Source organism: Zootoca vivipara, chromosome 3 (assembly GCF_963506605.1).
Source record: "Zootoca vivipara chromosome 3, rZooViv1.1, whole genome shotgun sequence".
NCBI classification, from domain to species: domain Eukaryota; kingdom Metazoa; phylum Chordata; class Lepidosauria; order Squamata; family Lacertidae; genus Zootoca; species Zootoca vivipara.
Genome location: NC_083278.1, coordinates 8,645,538 through 8,661,429, shown reverse-complemented (window position 1 = coordinate 8,661,429; position 15,892 = coordinate 8,645,538). Strand labels below are relative to the sequence as shown.

The 15,892-nt window shown below is 43.9% G+C and overlaps 1 protein-coding gene across 4 annotated transcripts; it reads left to right on the top strand.

Moving 5' to 3' along the window:
• Positions 1–280: 280 nt before the first annotated feature.
• On the top strand, positions 281–15,858 carry LOC118082551 (fibrinogen-like protein 1). Of its 4 annotated transcripts, XM_035110220.2 has the most exons (10): positions 281–419; positions 791–907; positions 3,517–3,624; positions 5,264–5,347; positions 7,378–7,588; positions 7,757–7,916; positions 9,673–9,770; positions 10,358–10,446; positions 11,381–11,571; positions 13,850–15,858. In XM_035110220.2, the coding sequence occupies exons 4-10, from the start codon at positions 5,273–5,275 to the stop codon at positions 14,028–14,030; spliced, it is 1,005 nt and encodes a 334-aa protein (XP_034966111.1). In that variant the 5' UTR covers positions 281–419; positions 791–907; positions 3,517–3,624; positions 5,264–5,272; the 3' UTR covers positions 14,031–15,858. The 4 variants fall into 4 exon arrangements, with proteins under 4 accessions (XP_034966111.1, XP_034966114.1, XP_034966110.1 ...); XM_035110223.2 differs by lacking the exon at positions 3,517–3,624; XM_035110219.2 differs by lacking the exons at positions 791–907; positions 3,517–3,624 and having other exon boundaries at positions 288–419.
• The last annotated feature ends 34 nt before the right edge of the window (positions 15,859–15,892 follow it).

Sequence of the window (15,892 nt, the reverse complement as noted above, 5' to 3'; positions counted from 1 at the left end):
GCCACGATAAGTCAAATGCTATTAGCATTTCCCTATTTGCTTTGAAGCAGTTCTCTCTGTCATTTTCACATTTTCACAGTAAGGGTTCTCTGAAGAAATCTGTTCCTCTGTGCCATATCAGTATTTTAAATTACTTTTCTGTTGTCATAATCAAATAAATAATCTTCCTAACATTTCAACTCGAGGACTCAGAAAATAAGAGTGGTTTGGATTTTTAAAATACTTTACAGTCAGCAGAGGGAGCTCTAAGTGTTCCTTTGTAGGTCTTTCAAGACATTTGGGGTTTTTTGGGGGGGGGTAGATTTTTCTGCAGTTACATTTTTAAAGTTGCCATCTCTACTAAGGCTTAGAAAGCAAAATTCTTGTCATGCAGATCCAGACTCTCGGGTGCTTTGATGCATCTGACTATAACAAATGAGGTAAGTTTATATTTTTCACTTAAAGCCTTCTGCTGCATTTTATACACACACACACTCCTGCAACAATTCAGTGTTAGTTTTATCTATTTAATGATTGCATTCTTTTTTTCCTTGCCAGCTTAAATAAACATTAATGGAAGTGATTGGGGGGGGGGGGACAACACAAATCTGTACATTAAACAAGATGCAAGTTCTTCTAAAACTGCTAGCTCGTTTTCAAAGCTAAGCAGGTTCTGGTCCGGTTTCAAGTTGGATTGGGGACTGTGTGTTGAAGCTCCAGCATTGTAGGGGGTTTGGCTCGATGACCCTCGGGGCCCCTTCCAGCTCTACAATTCTCTGATTCTGTTATTCAACATGTACCCCTCTTGTAGCTATCCCTGAGGGCTAAATTATACAGTCGGCAGCAGACCCAGCTCTGCCAGCCTTGATTTCTACTGACCAGTGACAGGTGAGAAGGACATAATCTGTAGCAGAGAAGCAGCAGACAGGTATTTTACCTTTCCATCATCTGTTAATTCTCCCATTGCAACTCCCTCCCTCCCACAACTTTCTTCCCAGCCAAGGTTTATTGCCTTAAATCTTATTAAGCTTGTTAAATGTGGCTCCTTCTATTATGGTGCTGCACTGACATTATTCATGAGCCCCTTCAGACAAGTGGGTTCCCCCCCCCCGGGACATATTTTTGGAACATGTAATTGACACTATATTAGTGCTTTAGTGGTCGATTTATACAGAACCAACCAAGCACCGTTCTGCTTTATTTGTCTTTCTGTGATGCTTCCCCTGTGTTATCACATTCTTGCTATAGTGCAACAAAAGCATGTGTGGGGTGTGGGTGTGTGATTGAAATATCTATGGTACGAAAAGTTACAGGATTTCTTCAGGAAGCTATGGGACATGTGCCAATGAGGAATGGAGCTGTGTTGCCACCCCCAATGGTTTGCAAGCACAAGTCCTCATGAATGCACAACAAAAAGGACATCTGGAGGAGCCGGTGCTTTATGTATTTAGAGCAGGCATAGGCAAACTCGGCCCTCCAGATGTTTTGGAACTACAACTCCCATCATCCCTAGCTAACAGGACCAATGGTCAGGGATGATGGGAGTTGTAATCCTAAAACATCTGGAGGGCCGAGTTTGCCTATGCCTGATTTAGGGCGTTTATGCCCTTCCCCTTTAGCAAAAAAAAAGGCTCTCAGAGCAAATTACAATAACCCCTGCCCTTACAATGGGAGGGAGGAGGAAAAAGACACAAAACACTCTTGCACCAAAGCCCTTTCAAGATCTGTACTTTGAGAAATCATCTTCACTGCTTTGAGAATTTGCTTCTGTCAGGAGGTGAGGCAAACGTCTCCCGGCGGTATCCACTATGGTATTAGGGCATGGAGAAAGACCACTTTCCAGCTCAGAATTAAGCAATATGGCAATGACTAATGAGGTGCTTGGAGTCTTAAATCCAGATCTAGGGTTGCCAACGTTTTTTTGCTGCTGGGCTTCTGTCTGTTCCCTTTAATGCCTGTGCACCAAGCAGGAATTCAACAGGAGTTAGGCTTCTCATTGCCCCTGATAGGAAATGGTGCTAGGTTTCTGCCTGTTACTTAGCTGCTGGAGGCAAGGAAGCTATGCCAGTGAAAGAAGCGGCAATCTAGCTTTCCCATATGGCAGGGAAAGTGGTTTTTGAGCTCCCTCTCAAGGATTTAAAAAGGTGGGGTTCCCCTTGGTCACATAGATGGGCAGCAGAGGGGTGTGGCTTATGCACCCCCCCATATTTATTTGTGAGTCTCAAGTCATTTTACATAAAAAACAACAAAAAGTAGATTTAAAAACAGGAGGGAAAAATGACTAAATATAAGTTTAAAAAACAATACGGAATAAACACTGAAGGCAGAGACATTTTCACCCAGCTGGAAAAGCTTGTTTTTAAAAAAGCCTTTAAATGGTTTCTGAAAAGTACAAATAGTACGGTAGTTGTCTCTCAACAGAGGTGCTGTTTCACAATATATATAGGTGTGTACATGCTTTTTGCCACTGATATTTTAGCTACGTAATTGTGGCCAAAAAACTGCCACGTTTAATACCAAACCTGCTTCGTGTCAAGAGGAATATTTTTTCCACACTGAACTCAACCTTGATTTATTAAAAACATTTGTCAGGTGAAAAAAGGAAACACCGGGATTAGTGTCAGGCCTCACCAAAAGTCAGGTGCCTGGCAGTCAGATTCCAGGACCTGGAGGAACTGGCTATCAGTCTAAGACAGGCATCCCCAAACTGCGGCCCTCCAGATGTTTTGGCCTACATCTCCCTAGCTAACAGGATCAGTGGTCAGGGAAGATGGGAATTGTAGTCCAAAACATCTGGAGGGACAAAGTTTGGGGGTGCCTGGTCTAAGAGGACCATAAGTGAGTATGTGGTCCAAAATACCCAAGGCTCAAGATCTAAGGCAGAAGTAAACAGGAGGGAGGTAGGAGTTTAAACAGTCTCCCCTCTCCAGAGATATGTGGTTCTGAAAGAGGAGCAAGCTCTGAGCCTAAGGCTTTTTAGGCTCTGGTTCACAGGCATTGGCGCTTTAAGTCAGTTGGCTGCTGAGATAGGCTGGTACTGCAATATTCTGGATCTCTAGTCTGAGATCCTCGGCATGGATCCATCAGAATTACTTAGTCTAGGACTCTGGTTTAAGTCAGTTAGGATGCTCCATATCTTAAACATCTGTGATAATTGTTTACAAAGGAAGATTTGGGCACCTTGTATTATTGCCAAACTCCTCTAATCTCTAAATTAAGATAAAATAGAAAAATTCCTTCCAGTAGCACCTTAGAGACCAACTAAGTTTGTCATTGGTATGAGCTTTTGTGTGCATGAAGAGGTGTGCATGCACATGAAAGCTCATACCAATGACAAGGTGCTAAGGTGCTACTGGAAGGATTTTTTTTTCTTGTTTCGACTACGTCAGACCAACATGGCTACCTACCTGTAACTAAATTAAGATACTTTGCCTAAATCCAAATTGGTTTAATTTATATCTTGCTTGATTTCCGTTTTATGTTCTTTTAATTTGTTGAAAACTACCATCTGATGTTTTGTTCTTAAACTCATACCAGATAGCAGACTGCTCCTTCCATATTTTATTATTTCCAACCTTCAAGACCTTTTTTTAAAAAGCAGGATCCAGAGAGGAGTGTCCTTTTAACTTCACACTTGGTTCTGAGGTCAGTGAAATTGCTGTTTTTCTGAAGCCTTCCCAGTTTTTTAAGCCCCTGAGCTGATGAGACATGGGTGTAGCCAGGATTTTTGTTAGGGGGCAGGGACAGCCAAAATTGTTGAGCTTTGGGTGGGGGCAGACTTCTGGGGGGGGAAGAATCTCAGTTAATTTAATACTTTCAATGCTTTTCACTAATTTTTGTGGATCTTTGGGCAACTGCCCGCCCCCGCCCTGGTACGCCCATGTGACTAGGACTTTTCATTCAAACTTTTTCTAATGGGGGGGTAAACATATTTTATTAACCCACGTTGCAGCCGGAAGAATGAGTGTGAATGCTAGAAGTTTTGTCCTAAACTAATACAAATTAACCTTTATTATAAAATAGTTGCGAAGGAACTAACTGTAGACTGAGGCTTGCCTATTCCTAGAAGAGGGAGTGTATTTGGCAGGTCCTGAGTCCAGGGCTTCCAGAATCTCAGGGGCCATTTCAAAAAGAACAAAATGTTCTTAGTTTGTTGTGGCAACTGTGTTTTTTTCTTTACAACAGAAATAACTTCCTTCACTCTCTCCTTGTAGCCTTCTCTTTCTCCTCTGTCCTTGTAGTTCCTGCTTTACTTTTGTTGCACATCTAAAAATGTAGTGTGCATAGGATACACACATTTGCAATCAGGTGTTAGATACTTAGAATTTGCAGCCTAAGTGAAGTAAGTCTAAACAGAAGCAAGTCCTATTGAATTCAATTGGACTTAGTCCCAGGTAGGGATGCAATGATTTGTCAATTTTGGTTTCTCATGGTTTTCTTTTTCCAGTCTTAAATTCAATTCTCCACATTTTGCAGCAGTTTACTTTTTTAAACAAAGAAAAATCCTCATGAAAACCACCAGTATTTGTGTCGGTTTTGAACAATATATACTTTTTGCTTAACATACTTATTTTTGCAAGCAGTTTCCCATAATATAATGCACTGGCTGGCCTGGCCACGTGTTGCTGTGGCTCAGTCTGTTAAATGGACCCTCAGAGTCCCCCTTCAGAGTCCCCCTTCATTTTGTTGAAATGTTTTATGCATGTTCTGTTTACACAGGCTCATCCCTGTGACTCCCCCCACCCTGTCCCGACCCATGAGGCATGCCGCCCCCTCCTCCCCCCATCCCCGGCTCATCCCTGTGATTGGCCCCACCCTGTCCCGATCCATGACCTATCCCGCCCCCTCCTCTGCCCATCCCCTACCTCCACTCGGCCCAGTGTGGAAAGCTGAGCTGAGATGCTGTGGAGAGGGAAGCTTTCCTAGGTGCAGTACCAGTGTAGCCGTTGCTAGAGGGTGCTATTTTGCAACCTCTCCTGTGCTCCCAGCATGCACTTTCATCTGAGTTGTGAGTTCTGGAACATGTGGTTTTTGGGTTTTACCTGGCCCAGGTACAACATCTGTCTATGCAAATGGTATGGGGATACCTCTAATATACCTGCTTTTGTAAACATTGCTTTGAGAATTCCAACACAAAATTTGGGTAAGTGTGCATTTTGAAGGATACCGGTAGCTATGTTTCAGTTCGCATATTGCTTCAGAAAAAAAGTATAACGACAATAGGGAAGGGATAGACGACACATGATTGTCATAACATAAAACAAGATGCCATTTTCCCCTCCAGCTCTATAAAATGAATGCAATGATGATTCGCTGGCTGCTGCTTCTACTCCTGAAACCCTTTTGTTCTCCTGCACCTCGGCTTCTGGTATGTAGCAGCTTGTTCATTTATTTACTAATCAGAATTTTAAAATATTGCGCCTTCCAGAACAAAATCCCGTCGCAAGGCGGCATCCAGAAAAAGACTACAAAACTTGTCAGATCAACACTTTTAAAATCTACAAAGGAGTGGTAAAACATCGTTAAAACACAGCAGCAAATGAAGAGAAGATCAAAATCAAAGCAAATCCTAAATAAACGCTGTGAACTTGCCATTCTTCATCACAACATTTACAGCTGTTGGGTTCATATCTTTTTTTTTTTCCTGGCTCTGGCTAGTTCACCAGCTACAGCCACTCCTGGACGTGAATAGCCTGGCCACAGTTATCCACACCTCTATTAACCTTATGACTGCAGTACTGCAGTGCTGTCTCTGTAGGGATACCCTTGAAGACAGTAGAAACTGCAGGTGGTGTAAAATACAGCTGCCAGGCTTTTAAATGGGGCAATAAGGCGGGGTTGTATATGACAGGTCCTTGGAGACCTGCACTGGCTGCCCGTTTGTCGCCAGGCCCAATTCAAAGTGTTGGTACTGGTATGGTATAAACCCAGCACCCTGGACCCTGTGTTGTGCAGTGTTAAATTTGGACTGCAAACTTTCTCCCTCTAAGGAGGGCACTCCTGATAAATCCTGAGAAATCTCCCCACCCCCGAGAAATATACAGGGAAAACTATAGAACACAACAACCAGGGCCGGATTGAGGTTTGATGAGGCCCTAAGCTACTGAAGGTAATGGGGCCCTTTATATGTCCAGCTGTCCTTTGTCAACAACAAACTGTTGTTATTTTTTGTGTTGAATATATGCTATATGGTAATTTATGGACCTAACAGGTATCTTAAAGCCATTTGCGCATGTTGCCATGCAACCAGTCCATGCAGAATGTAGGCACCCTATATACAGAAATGAGCAAACCAGTGATATTTTAGGGAGCAGGCTAGCAGGTGGGGCCCATTACTTACATCATAGGAGCCTACACAATACAAAACACTGTTGCTGTATGTAGGTTTCATTTTATTTGTTTTTTATCTTGTATTTTGGAAATATACATAGCTTTATTCCCTTTAGATTTTTTGGGGGGCCCCAAGAGAGTGGGGCCCTAAGCTATAATGTTTAAAGCTTATACTAGGGTTACCAGATGTCCCCGTTTCCCGGGGACAGTCCCTGGATTTGCGAATAAGTCCCCGGACAAATTCCATCCCCGGATTGTCCCCAGATTTCAACTAATGTCCCCGGGAAACGCAGCAGCAGCAGCAGTCTCAGCAGACCGGAACAGTTGACTCTGGCTGGCTTCAGGAGCTGCTCAGAAGTCCCCATATGATTGTGGTGCAGGGGCTCTAAGATGCAGCTTCCAGACTGCCACCACCTTCCCCGATCCCAGCAACTAAGCTGTGAAGGGAGGCTTCATGCTGCCTATCAGAGCAGCCTCCCCCTCCCAACTTCTACTTGCGTGCAAGCAGGAGCGGAGGGGGGGAAATCGCTCAGCTGTGAAGGGAGACTTCATAGGAGGGGGCAGGGATCTCTCAGTTAGGCAATGGGAAGCCTCCCTTCCCAGCTGAGGGATCCCCGCCCCCTCCTGCTTGCATGCAAGTAGGAATGGGGTTGGGGTTGCTCCGATGGGAAAGGAGGCATCGTGCTGTCTGAGCCTCGCCGCCGCCGCCGCTCTCGGCCCTCCTCCGCCTTCCATGCCTGACCCACCGCATACCACTTCCCCACCACCACCAAAGAACCAACAACTCAGGGGCTGCCCAGGCTCATGGAGAAAGGAGATAGAAGCCTCGGAGGAAGGGGAAATGTGGCGGTTAAGGTCAAGGCGGTGGCCGCCCCTCTGCCACCACCACCACTGCAGCACCAACGTCCCAAATGTGTAGTAATTAATTAATTAATTAATTAGAGTGTCCCCGGATTCATTGAAAAAAAATCTAGTAACCTTAGCTTGTACGTAAATCCGGCACTGACCAAGCAATACCTTCCACTGCAGTTGCATAAAAGGGAATGGCAATTTCCTTCTCACTTTCAGGAAAGGGATGACTGCCTGGTAGAAAACGGCAGACTACAGCAGAAGCTAAAAACACTCCAAGATTTATCCCAGCTATATGCACTGCAGCTGAAAGACCTCCTGGGGAACAACTACCACAGACAAAAGAGCAAGGTTTTCTCTGCCATGAGGACCACACAGCTGGACATGCTTTTGCCCTCAACGAGTGGAAGTCTCTTAGTCTATAACCAAGGTAGATTAAATTTGTGGCAAGGTCTCTTCTTCCGAAAGGCTTGAGTGTTGTTGTTTTTTAATCTTTGAGATAAACATGCTCTTTACCTCCAGTCCCCTTCTTGTGTTTGCGTGTTTTCAGTCCTAAATCTGTTGCCATCCTACCTCCATCTTGCATTGCTTTGCCTAGATTGCGCAATGGTATTTAACAGCGGAAAGATGGAGAGTGGATACTACCGAATTAGGCCTAGAGCAGACAGAGAACCTTTCCTTGCCTTCTGTGACATGTCAGACGGAGGAGGGTGGACTGTGATTCAACGGCGCAGAAACGGAAAGGAGAATTTCTACAGGTACGTCGCTGAGTGCAGTTAACAGCACACACAATGGTTTCCTTTTTATATCATTTTTATTAAATTTTCTGTTTTACAATTTAAAGTACTCATTTAAACATCCTTAAAATATCAATGACCTCCCTTCTTCTCTTTCCATGGTACATTTTGTATACAGTATCATAAATCCCTGCATATTTTACAAAAACTATACCATTCAGTATTCCATTATTGCATCCATCAAAACTTATTTACATGGTTGAATTTATCTTAAAGCTGCCAACGTTTTCAGGTGTACACAGTTTCCCCCCCCATATATTCCAATCTATGTTCTTCCTGTTCTCTTGTATTTTATGTCAAGTCTACAAGCTGGGCGTATTCTGTCAACTTAAGTTGCCATTCTTCTTTGGTTGGGACCTCGCTCATTTTCCATTTTGGGGCTAACAAAACACAGGCTGCAGTAGTAGCATACATAAATAACATTTTTTTTTACACCTGGGAATTTAAGTCTGAATTATCCCCAACAAAAAGGACTATGGTTTTTTTTTGGGGGGGAAGTACTTTAAAACATTTTTTTCAATTCATTATGGATTATTTCCCAATACTCTTTTACCCTTTCACAAGTCTACCACATGTGAAAAAAATGTTCCCTCCACCTCTTTGCATCTCCAGCACTTAACCTTATTCCGTGGACAGGTGGAGCCCCCCCCCAACCCCAGGCGATCCCCGAGCGGAATAATGACTCAAGACAACATGCTATGGGATTAAAATTGGCCACAACTTTATTAAGTTTCAGATGTAGGGAGACCTTGGCTCAGGCATTGGGCGTTTATCCTTCCCAGTCCCCAGCCGGGGATCTGGGAGACTTCAGGGTTATCCAGAATGTGTGGGGATTGGGCTGGCTCTGGAGAACATAAGTTCAAGCAGAGCCTGCCCCCCCGTTTCGCCGTCGCCGCAGGGGAGAGCAATGACAACCTCTCGGCGTACGGCCAATGCCTCCCCTCAAAACCTCTTTAACGGGGAACCCTGGGATCCCGTCACAAGGGGAGCGTGGGTCACCTCTTCATGCCCTTCCCATTTAGGAAGATAGACTAAAGGATTCCGCCCAAGGCCTGGAATCGCCAAAGTTGTGGCGTTTTGCTATGGGAAAGGCAAAACCTGACAATGCAGGAAAATTCCTTTCCGGCCCTTGGAGAAGAGGTTAACCTGCAAAAGACGACTTAACTGAGGGAGGGCAGGGTGGGAGAAGCTCTGGAGCCAACTGACGCTTTGCAGTAAGATTCACCTTCTGTTGTGTGGGCAGGGCGGTCCCGCCCCCCGCCTGGCCGATTCCCCTGGCAATGCCTCTCCAGGTGATTGGCTGAGGGCGATTGGCTGAGTTAGGGGGAGACCTCCAGGTATCCAGCCTGGGGAGGGTGAAGCCAGCCCGTACTACCGGGATTGGGGGGTGGGGCCTACAGGCAACCACGCAAAAGGTGGTCATTGCTGAGAATAAGAGACCATGACCTACAAAATAGGATGGTGCACCTTCCTCTCTCATTGTTGTTAAAGTGCGGCACTCACTGTAACAACTTCATGGTGAGTACCAGCACCTATTTTTCTAGGGAAAAAAGCACTGCGAACAGGTATGTGCAAATGTTTTGAGTTGAACCAAAGTCAATTTGTTGCCTCTTAATGCCTTGTAACACTTTGGAAAAGCACATTAGATAGCCAACCTGGCACCCTCCAGATACAGCTGAATGGCCAACCTTGACATGTGTGTCTCTCCTCCTTGCAGAAATTGGGATGATTACAAAGAAGGGTTTGGACAGTTCCAGAGCAAAGGTGATGAGTATTGGCTGGGTAATGATAAAATACATGATCTACTACTTGAAGGTAAGGATCCTCGTTCCGCCTTGATGCATTTTTATGAAGTCATTTTAACCCGAATAAACTAACTTCCCCTATCAGCCAATGAAGAGGGGAAGATCTTCCAATCTCTTCACTGCTTTCTTCCATCTTGATAGAGCCCAAAAGATTGCATTTGAGCTAAATTAGATGTGATGGTAGAGGTACATTTAGTGTCTCTTGTTGTCCTTAAACAAAGCAAACAAAACAAAAAAGTTTTAGGGTATTTTGAAACATGGGATGGGGCAAGAGGGGTGCTTCATGCCTTCTCCTTGGACTGTGCAAATGGGATGATTACAAAGAAGGGTTTGGACAGTTCCAGAGCAAGGGTGATGAGTATTGGCTGGGTAATGATAAAATACATGATCTACTACTTGAAGGTAAGGATCCTCATTCTGCCTAGATGTTCTGCCTAGGTGCACCCAACACACATAAACTGTTTTTCTCTGCGTATCATTTGGTTACAGTGATGTGACCTGCATATAGTCTGAAGGCACAAATAAATTCTTGCATTTCATTCGCAATACCGTGTGTTGGACCCAAGGGAGTTCACCATGACACTGTTTATGTTGCAGGAGAAAAATCATTGAAAATTGACCTGATGGACTGGAATGGGGAGAGACGATATGCAATTTATGATAATTTCCAGATCAAGAATGAGAGTGTGAGTCATTGGAGCATAAAATACATTTATCATGTGGATAATAACCCCGGAACTTATGTGGGGTTTACAACCTAGGGATCAAACCTAAATCCAAAATTGCATATAGTCAAAACACATTGGGTTCAATGGCTGGTGGGATTGCCAGAGTCTTTTTCCCCAGTATGCCTGGCCCCTTTCCGCCCCATTTTGAAATTTATTTTATTTGTGAATGTGTAGAGCTAAATGCTCACAAGTTAAATGCACATAAGTTGCAGGCTTACTGTGTTAGCATAGCAGGATAGAAGCTGGGGGAGAATATGCATACTTAAGTTAAAGATCTCATGGATATAAGAACCAGAAGATTTTAAGACAGCATCACTCAATTTTGGCTGCAAATCAGGGAGCTTGTACACATATGAAAACTAAAAGCAAGAGTCTTATTTATTAAGTCAACATCTATCATGTCCATCTATTCATCTATTCATGTCCATCTATCCATCTATTGCATGTATTTACAAGTCTCCTGTTACCAGTCAACAAACATGATATCCAGCAACCACATATCAACACAATCTGTGCACAACTGGAAAAAAGGAAATGCCGTGGTGCAGAGCACTTAAAACCAGAAAATTAATCCATGATGTGCATTATATCATGAAGGCATTAACTATGTAAAAGTTGTGCAGAAAACATCTGCCTATTTTAGAGATGGGAACGTTAACACTTAAGAAATTAGAGGTGTAAAAAGGATTTATTTTTGTTATAGAAAAGCTGGAGAGATTATAACACAGTCTCCTCTTTTTCTCCGAATCCCAGATGGAGGGGACAAACAACAGATAGGTTCTTTGAGACTTTCATGATGAAAAGATGAACCATTCTGCTGACTCACAATTTGGGTTAACTGGCTACCTATACCTGACACTTAATAACATTTGTTTCTGTGGCTTTCCTTCAGAATAATTACCAGATGGGCTTTGGCACCTTTTCTGGGACTGCTGGGGATGCTTTGTCTGGAGGGAGCAACTTTGAGAGCCAGTGGTCTGCATCGCTCAATGGGATGTCATTCTCTGCTCCTGACAGGGACAATGACAGGTTCCTAACAGGGAGCTGTGCAGAAGAGAATAAATGTGGCTGGTGGTTTAACAGGTGAGTTGAGGGATGACTTAACCAGCCCTCTGAAAACCAAACAAGGACCTGCCACGTCTAAGCAGTTCTTCCTTCCTTTGGAAGGACTTGTGAATCTGCTCTGGATCTTGGTCTGTCAGAGTCAGAGATAAATATGTGCATTACTAATTATGGCAAGCCAGTACAGTACTGAGTTATACTAGGGGACACATCGCAGGTTCAAATCCCCAACTTAGCTATGAAATCATCACTTTTCAGCCTAACCTACCTCACAGGATTGTTTGTGAGGGTGTAATAGGTGGGGAAGGGACGCGAGTGGTGCTGTGGGTTAAACCACAGAGCCTAGGGCTTGCCGATCAGAAGGTTGGTGGTTTGAATCCCCGCGACAGGGCGAGCTCCCATTGCTCGGTCCCTGCTCCTGCCCACCTAGCAGTTTGAAAGCACGTCAAAGTGCAAGTAGGTAAATAGGTACCACTCCAGCGGGAAGGTAAGCAGCGTTTCCGTGCACTGCTCTGGTTCGCCAGAAGCGGCTTAGTCATGAAGGCCACATGACCCAGAAAAACTGTCTGCGGACAAACGCCAGCTCCCTCGGCCAATAAAGTGAGATGAGCGTCGCAACCCCAGAGTCCTCAGCGACTGGACCTAATGGTCAGGGGTCCCTTTACCTTTAATAGGTGGGGAAGACCCATGTATGGCAACTTGAGCTTCTAGGAGAAAAGGCAGGAGGCCAATACAATGAATAAATCCACACAAACCTTTATGGTTATCAACATCTTTAGAAAAAATGACTGCTACTTAAAGGGATGCAAATGTCAACAAATGTTATTCACCTTTAAAAAACTGTACATGAGAATTATACTTTCATCCAGTGCTTTTCTTCTAAAAAATGTTTAGGGGTACTCTCATTTTCCTACTCATATTGAAATAAAGGTAAAGGTACCCCTGACCATTAGGTCCAGTTGCGGACGACTCTGGGGTTGCGCGCTCATCTCACGTTATTGGCCGAGGGAGCCGGCGTGTAGCTTCCAGGTCATGTGGCCAGCATGACTAAGCCGCTACTGGCGAACCACAGCAGCACACTGAAATGCCGTTTACCTTCCCGCCGGAGCAGTACCTATTTATCTACTTGCACTTTGACGTGCTTTCGAACTGCTAGGTTGGCAGGAGCTGGGACCGAACAACGGGAGCTCACCCCGTCGCGGGGATTCGAACCGCAGACCTTCTGATTGGCAAGCCGAAGGCTCAGTGGTTTAGACCACAGCGCCACCTGCGTCCCCTCATATTGAAATACTGCCCCTCAATGAGGCCAAACTTAGATTCACAAAATGTTTAGGGGTATGCGTACTCCTGCGTACCCCCAGAAAAAAAACACTGCTTTCACCCTTCATTAAAACGGTGTGTGTGTGTGTGTGTGTGTGTGTGTGTGTGTGTGTGTGAACACAGCATTTGCTTCTCCTCCACTGAGTTGAGCAGTGCTCTGGGTTACTTTTCCACCTTGCCCTCACCCAACTTTTCAGACTTTTAAATCACAGAATCGCAGATTTGTAGAGTTGGAAGGAACCACGAGGGCTATCCAGTTCAACTCCCGGCAATGCAGGAATATTTTACCCAATGTGGGAAATGCAGCACGCTTTAACTAAATATCAATTAATAGACAGATACAGTAATTGCCCGTTAGCCTGTGACTTCTGCTTTGAACTTTTCACTATTTCCCCAGCCAACTTGATGTTTCTCTTAACTGGTAGAATGCCAGTGTTGTATGGTGGTTAAGAGTGTTGGGCTAGAACCAGGGAGAGGCCAGGATTCAAATCCCCCCTCACTCAGCCATGAAGATCATGGGATGGCCTTGGACCAGTCACATCTCTCAAACGTAATTTATCTTACAAAGCTGGTGTGAGGACAAAATGGAGATGGGGGACCATGTGTGCCACTTTCCGATCCTTGGAGGAAAGTAGGCATATACACGTAATGATCAAAATTAATGGGAAGAGCATTTGGTCAAGAAAATGCAAGCAAAGCCAGCACAAATATAAAAACAAAGCACATTTTATATAGTTCTTACAATGGGAGGAAATTGTGGGTTTTACATAAGAGGACAAGTTGAGTGGGGACTTTTAAAGTACAGTGGTACCTCTAGTTACTGTACATCATAAATTTAATTGGCTCTTAGCTTAGCAAAGCAGAAGGTATTATCTTAATTGCAGATTTCCATAATAAAGTCTTGTTAGCTTTATGCATTAGGGCCGTTCTCTTGCACTTGATTAACCTCTCCTTTTCCCCTCTCTTCCACTTCCGCAAGATGCCATGCAGCAAATCTCAACGGGCAATATCACAAAAATGGGAAATACTCTGGCCCCTTGGACAACGGAGTGGTTTGGTCAACATGGCGGGGGCCGTGGTATTCCCTGAAACTCACAGCCATGAAAATCAGGCCTTCGTCCTTTGTGGATGGAGAGAGTGGAGATGGAGAAGCCAACTAACACGCCCCAAGTATGCATTTGAGGAAAAGAAAAATATGGCGGATTTGAGGGGTTTATATATATACTGTCTTCAACCTAAGTCAGCTTATTCACAACAATGAGGCAGAGGGCCTTCTCGGTAGTGGCACCTTCCCTGTCGAACCACCTTCCCTTCAGATGTCAAGGAAATAAACAACTACTGTACAGTATCTGACTTTTGGAAGACATCTGAAGGCAGCCCTGTTTAGGGAAGCTTTTAATGTTTGATGTTTATCGTGTTTTTACTATTTTGCTGGGAGCTGTCCAGAGTGGCTGGGGAAACCTAGCCAGATGGGTGGGATATAAATAATAATATTGTTGTTGTTGTTATAACAAGTGACAAGAGCTGGAACTGGGCCACTTCTGCTGTTCTTCCAGGAAATAAGCCATGCTCAAAGCTGTGGTTTTCATGTTACATTTCCCCATGTTTAGAAATAAATACAGACTGAAGTGGATTGCCGAGAGGTGGGAGGTCTGGGTCAATCTGGCCTGGGAAGGAAGGAAGGATTCACTCCAGGAAAAAGGAGCCCCCTCACCTTGTTTTGAAAAAACTGGCAAGCAGGTGAGATGTCTAGGTAGGGAGCCTGTTAGGGAAAACAACTGGATTCTGCAAGCCCTTTCTTTTACTTTCCATACAGTGGTGCCTTGCTTAACAAATGCCCTGCTTAACGAAATTTCCGCTTAACGAAAGGTTTTTTCTAGCAGAGGTTGCCTCGCTAGACAAATTCGTTTTATGAAAAATTCATCTAGCGAATCGCAGTTTCCCATAGGAATGCATTGAAATTCAATTAATGCGTTCCTATGGGCAAAAAAAATTCAAAAAAAATTCAATGCATTCCTATGGGATTCGCTAGACGAATTTTTCGTTATAAGAAAAGACCCGTGGAATGAATTAAATTCGTCTAGCGAGGCTCCACTGTATTCATGTTTTTTCCTCTGTAACTCAAAACTTTTGCAATACTCTGATTTACTGCAAAGAATGATCCATTTTGTGATACAAAACAGAAAAGGGGTAGGGGGGTAAAAGTTCAAGTGGTTAAGGGGGAGGGTCTCTGTAAATCAAACTTGCAAGAATGTAATTAAGTCAATTTTTTGTTCACTGTATGAAGCCCACCAGAACATATCCAGTGAATGGCAGAAACCAGTTTTGTTATACAGTAATGGTAAAACCTGTTGGAAAATGCCGTTTTCTTGTGTTGGCAGTAACTAGGCATATCCTAGCCTGCTATCCTCTGATTATAGGATGCACATCCTGTTCTTCTATATTGTATTTGAGCCCACCTCTTAATTTGCCTTTTGTCTCCAATTTATTGGACATAAGCACTCTTATGTCAAGAATGCTTTGATGGTGTTTCCTGCTTGGCAGGGGGTTGGACTGGATGGCCCTTGTGGTCTCTTCCAACTCTATGATTCTATGATTCTATTTCTCAAGGTGAAGGGAGGGGAGTGGTGAGCCTTGACTGACTCCTAATAAAGCACAATGCTTGCTATACTATACATTTTCACATATCCTTTTTTTTTAATTGAGTAAATGAAAACATGCTTTTACAATTCTAATAAAAGCCTATGAGTGCTGAGTATAGTCTTGGGGCCAGCTGTCTCAGGCTTCTGCTAAAATGCAAAGACACAGTGAGAACAATTCCCAGGAAATGTGAAAGTGATTAACTGCTTTGCAGAATTTTTTTGGATGAAATGAAGGTGGAAAGATGTCGCTATAACAAAAGACAGCCTATCACATACAATGCAACAAAAATAAAACACTGCTTTATTTTCATCCTTGTCTAAAATTTGTATTAAAGCGTTAAAACCTTTTTGCTTCCGTGTGTATTGTTAGGGCTCTCAGA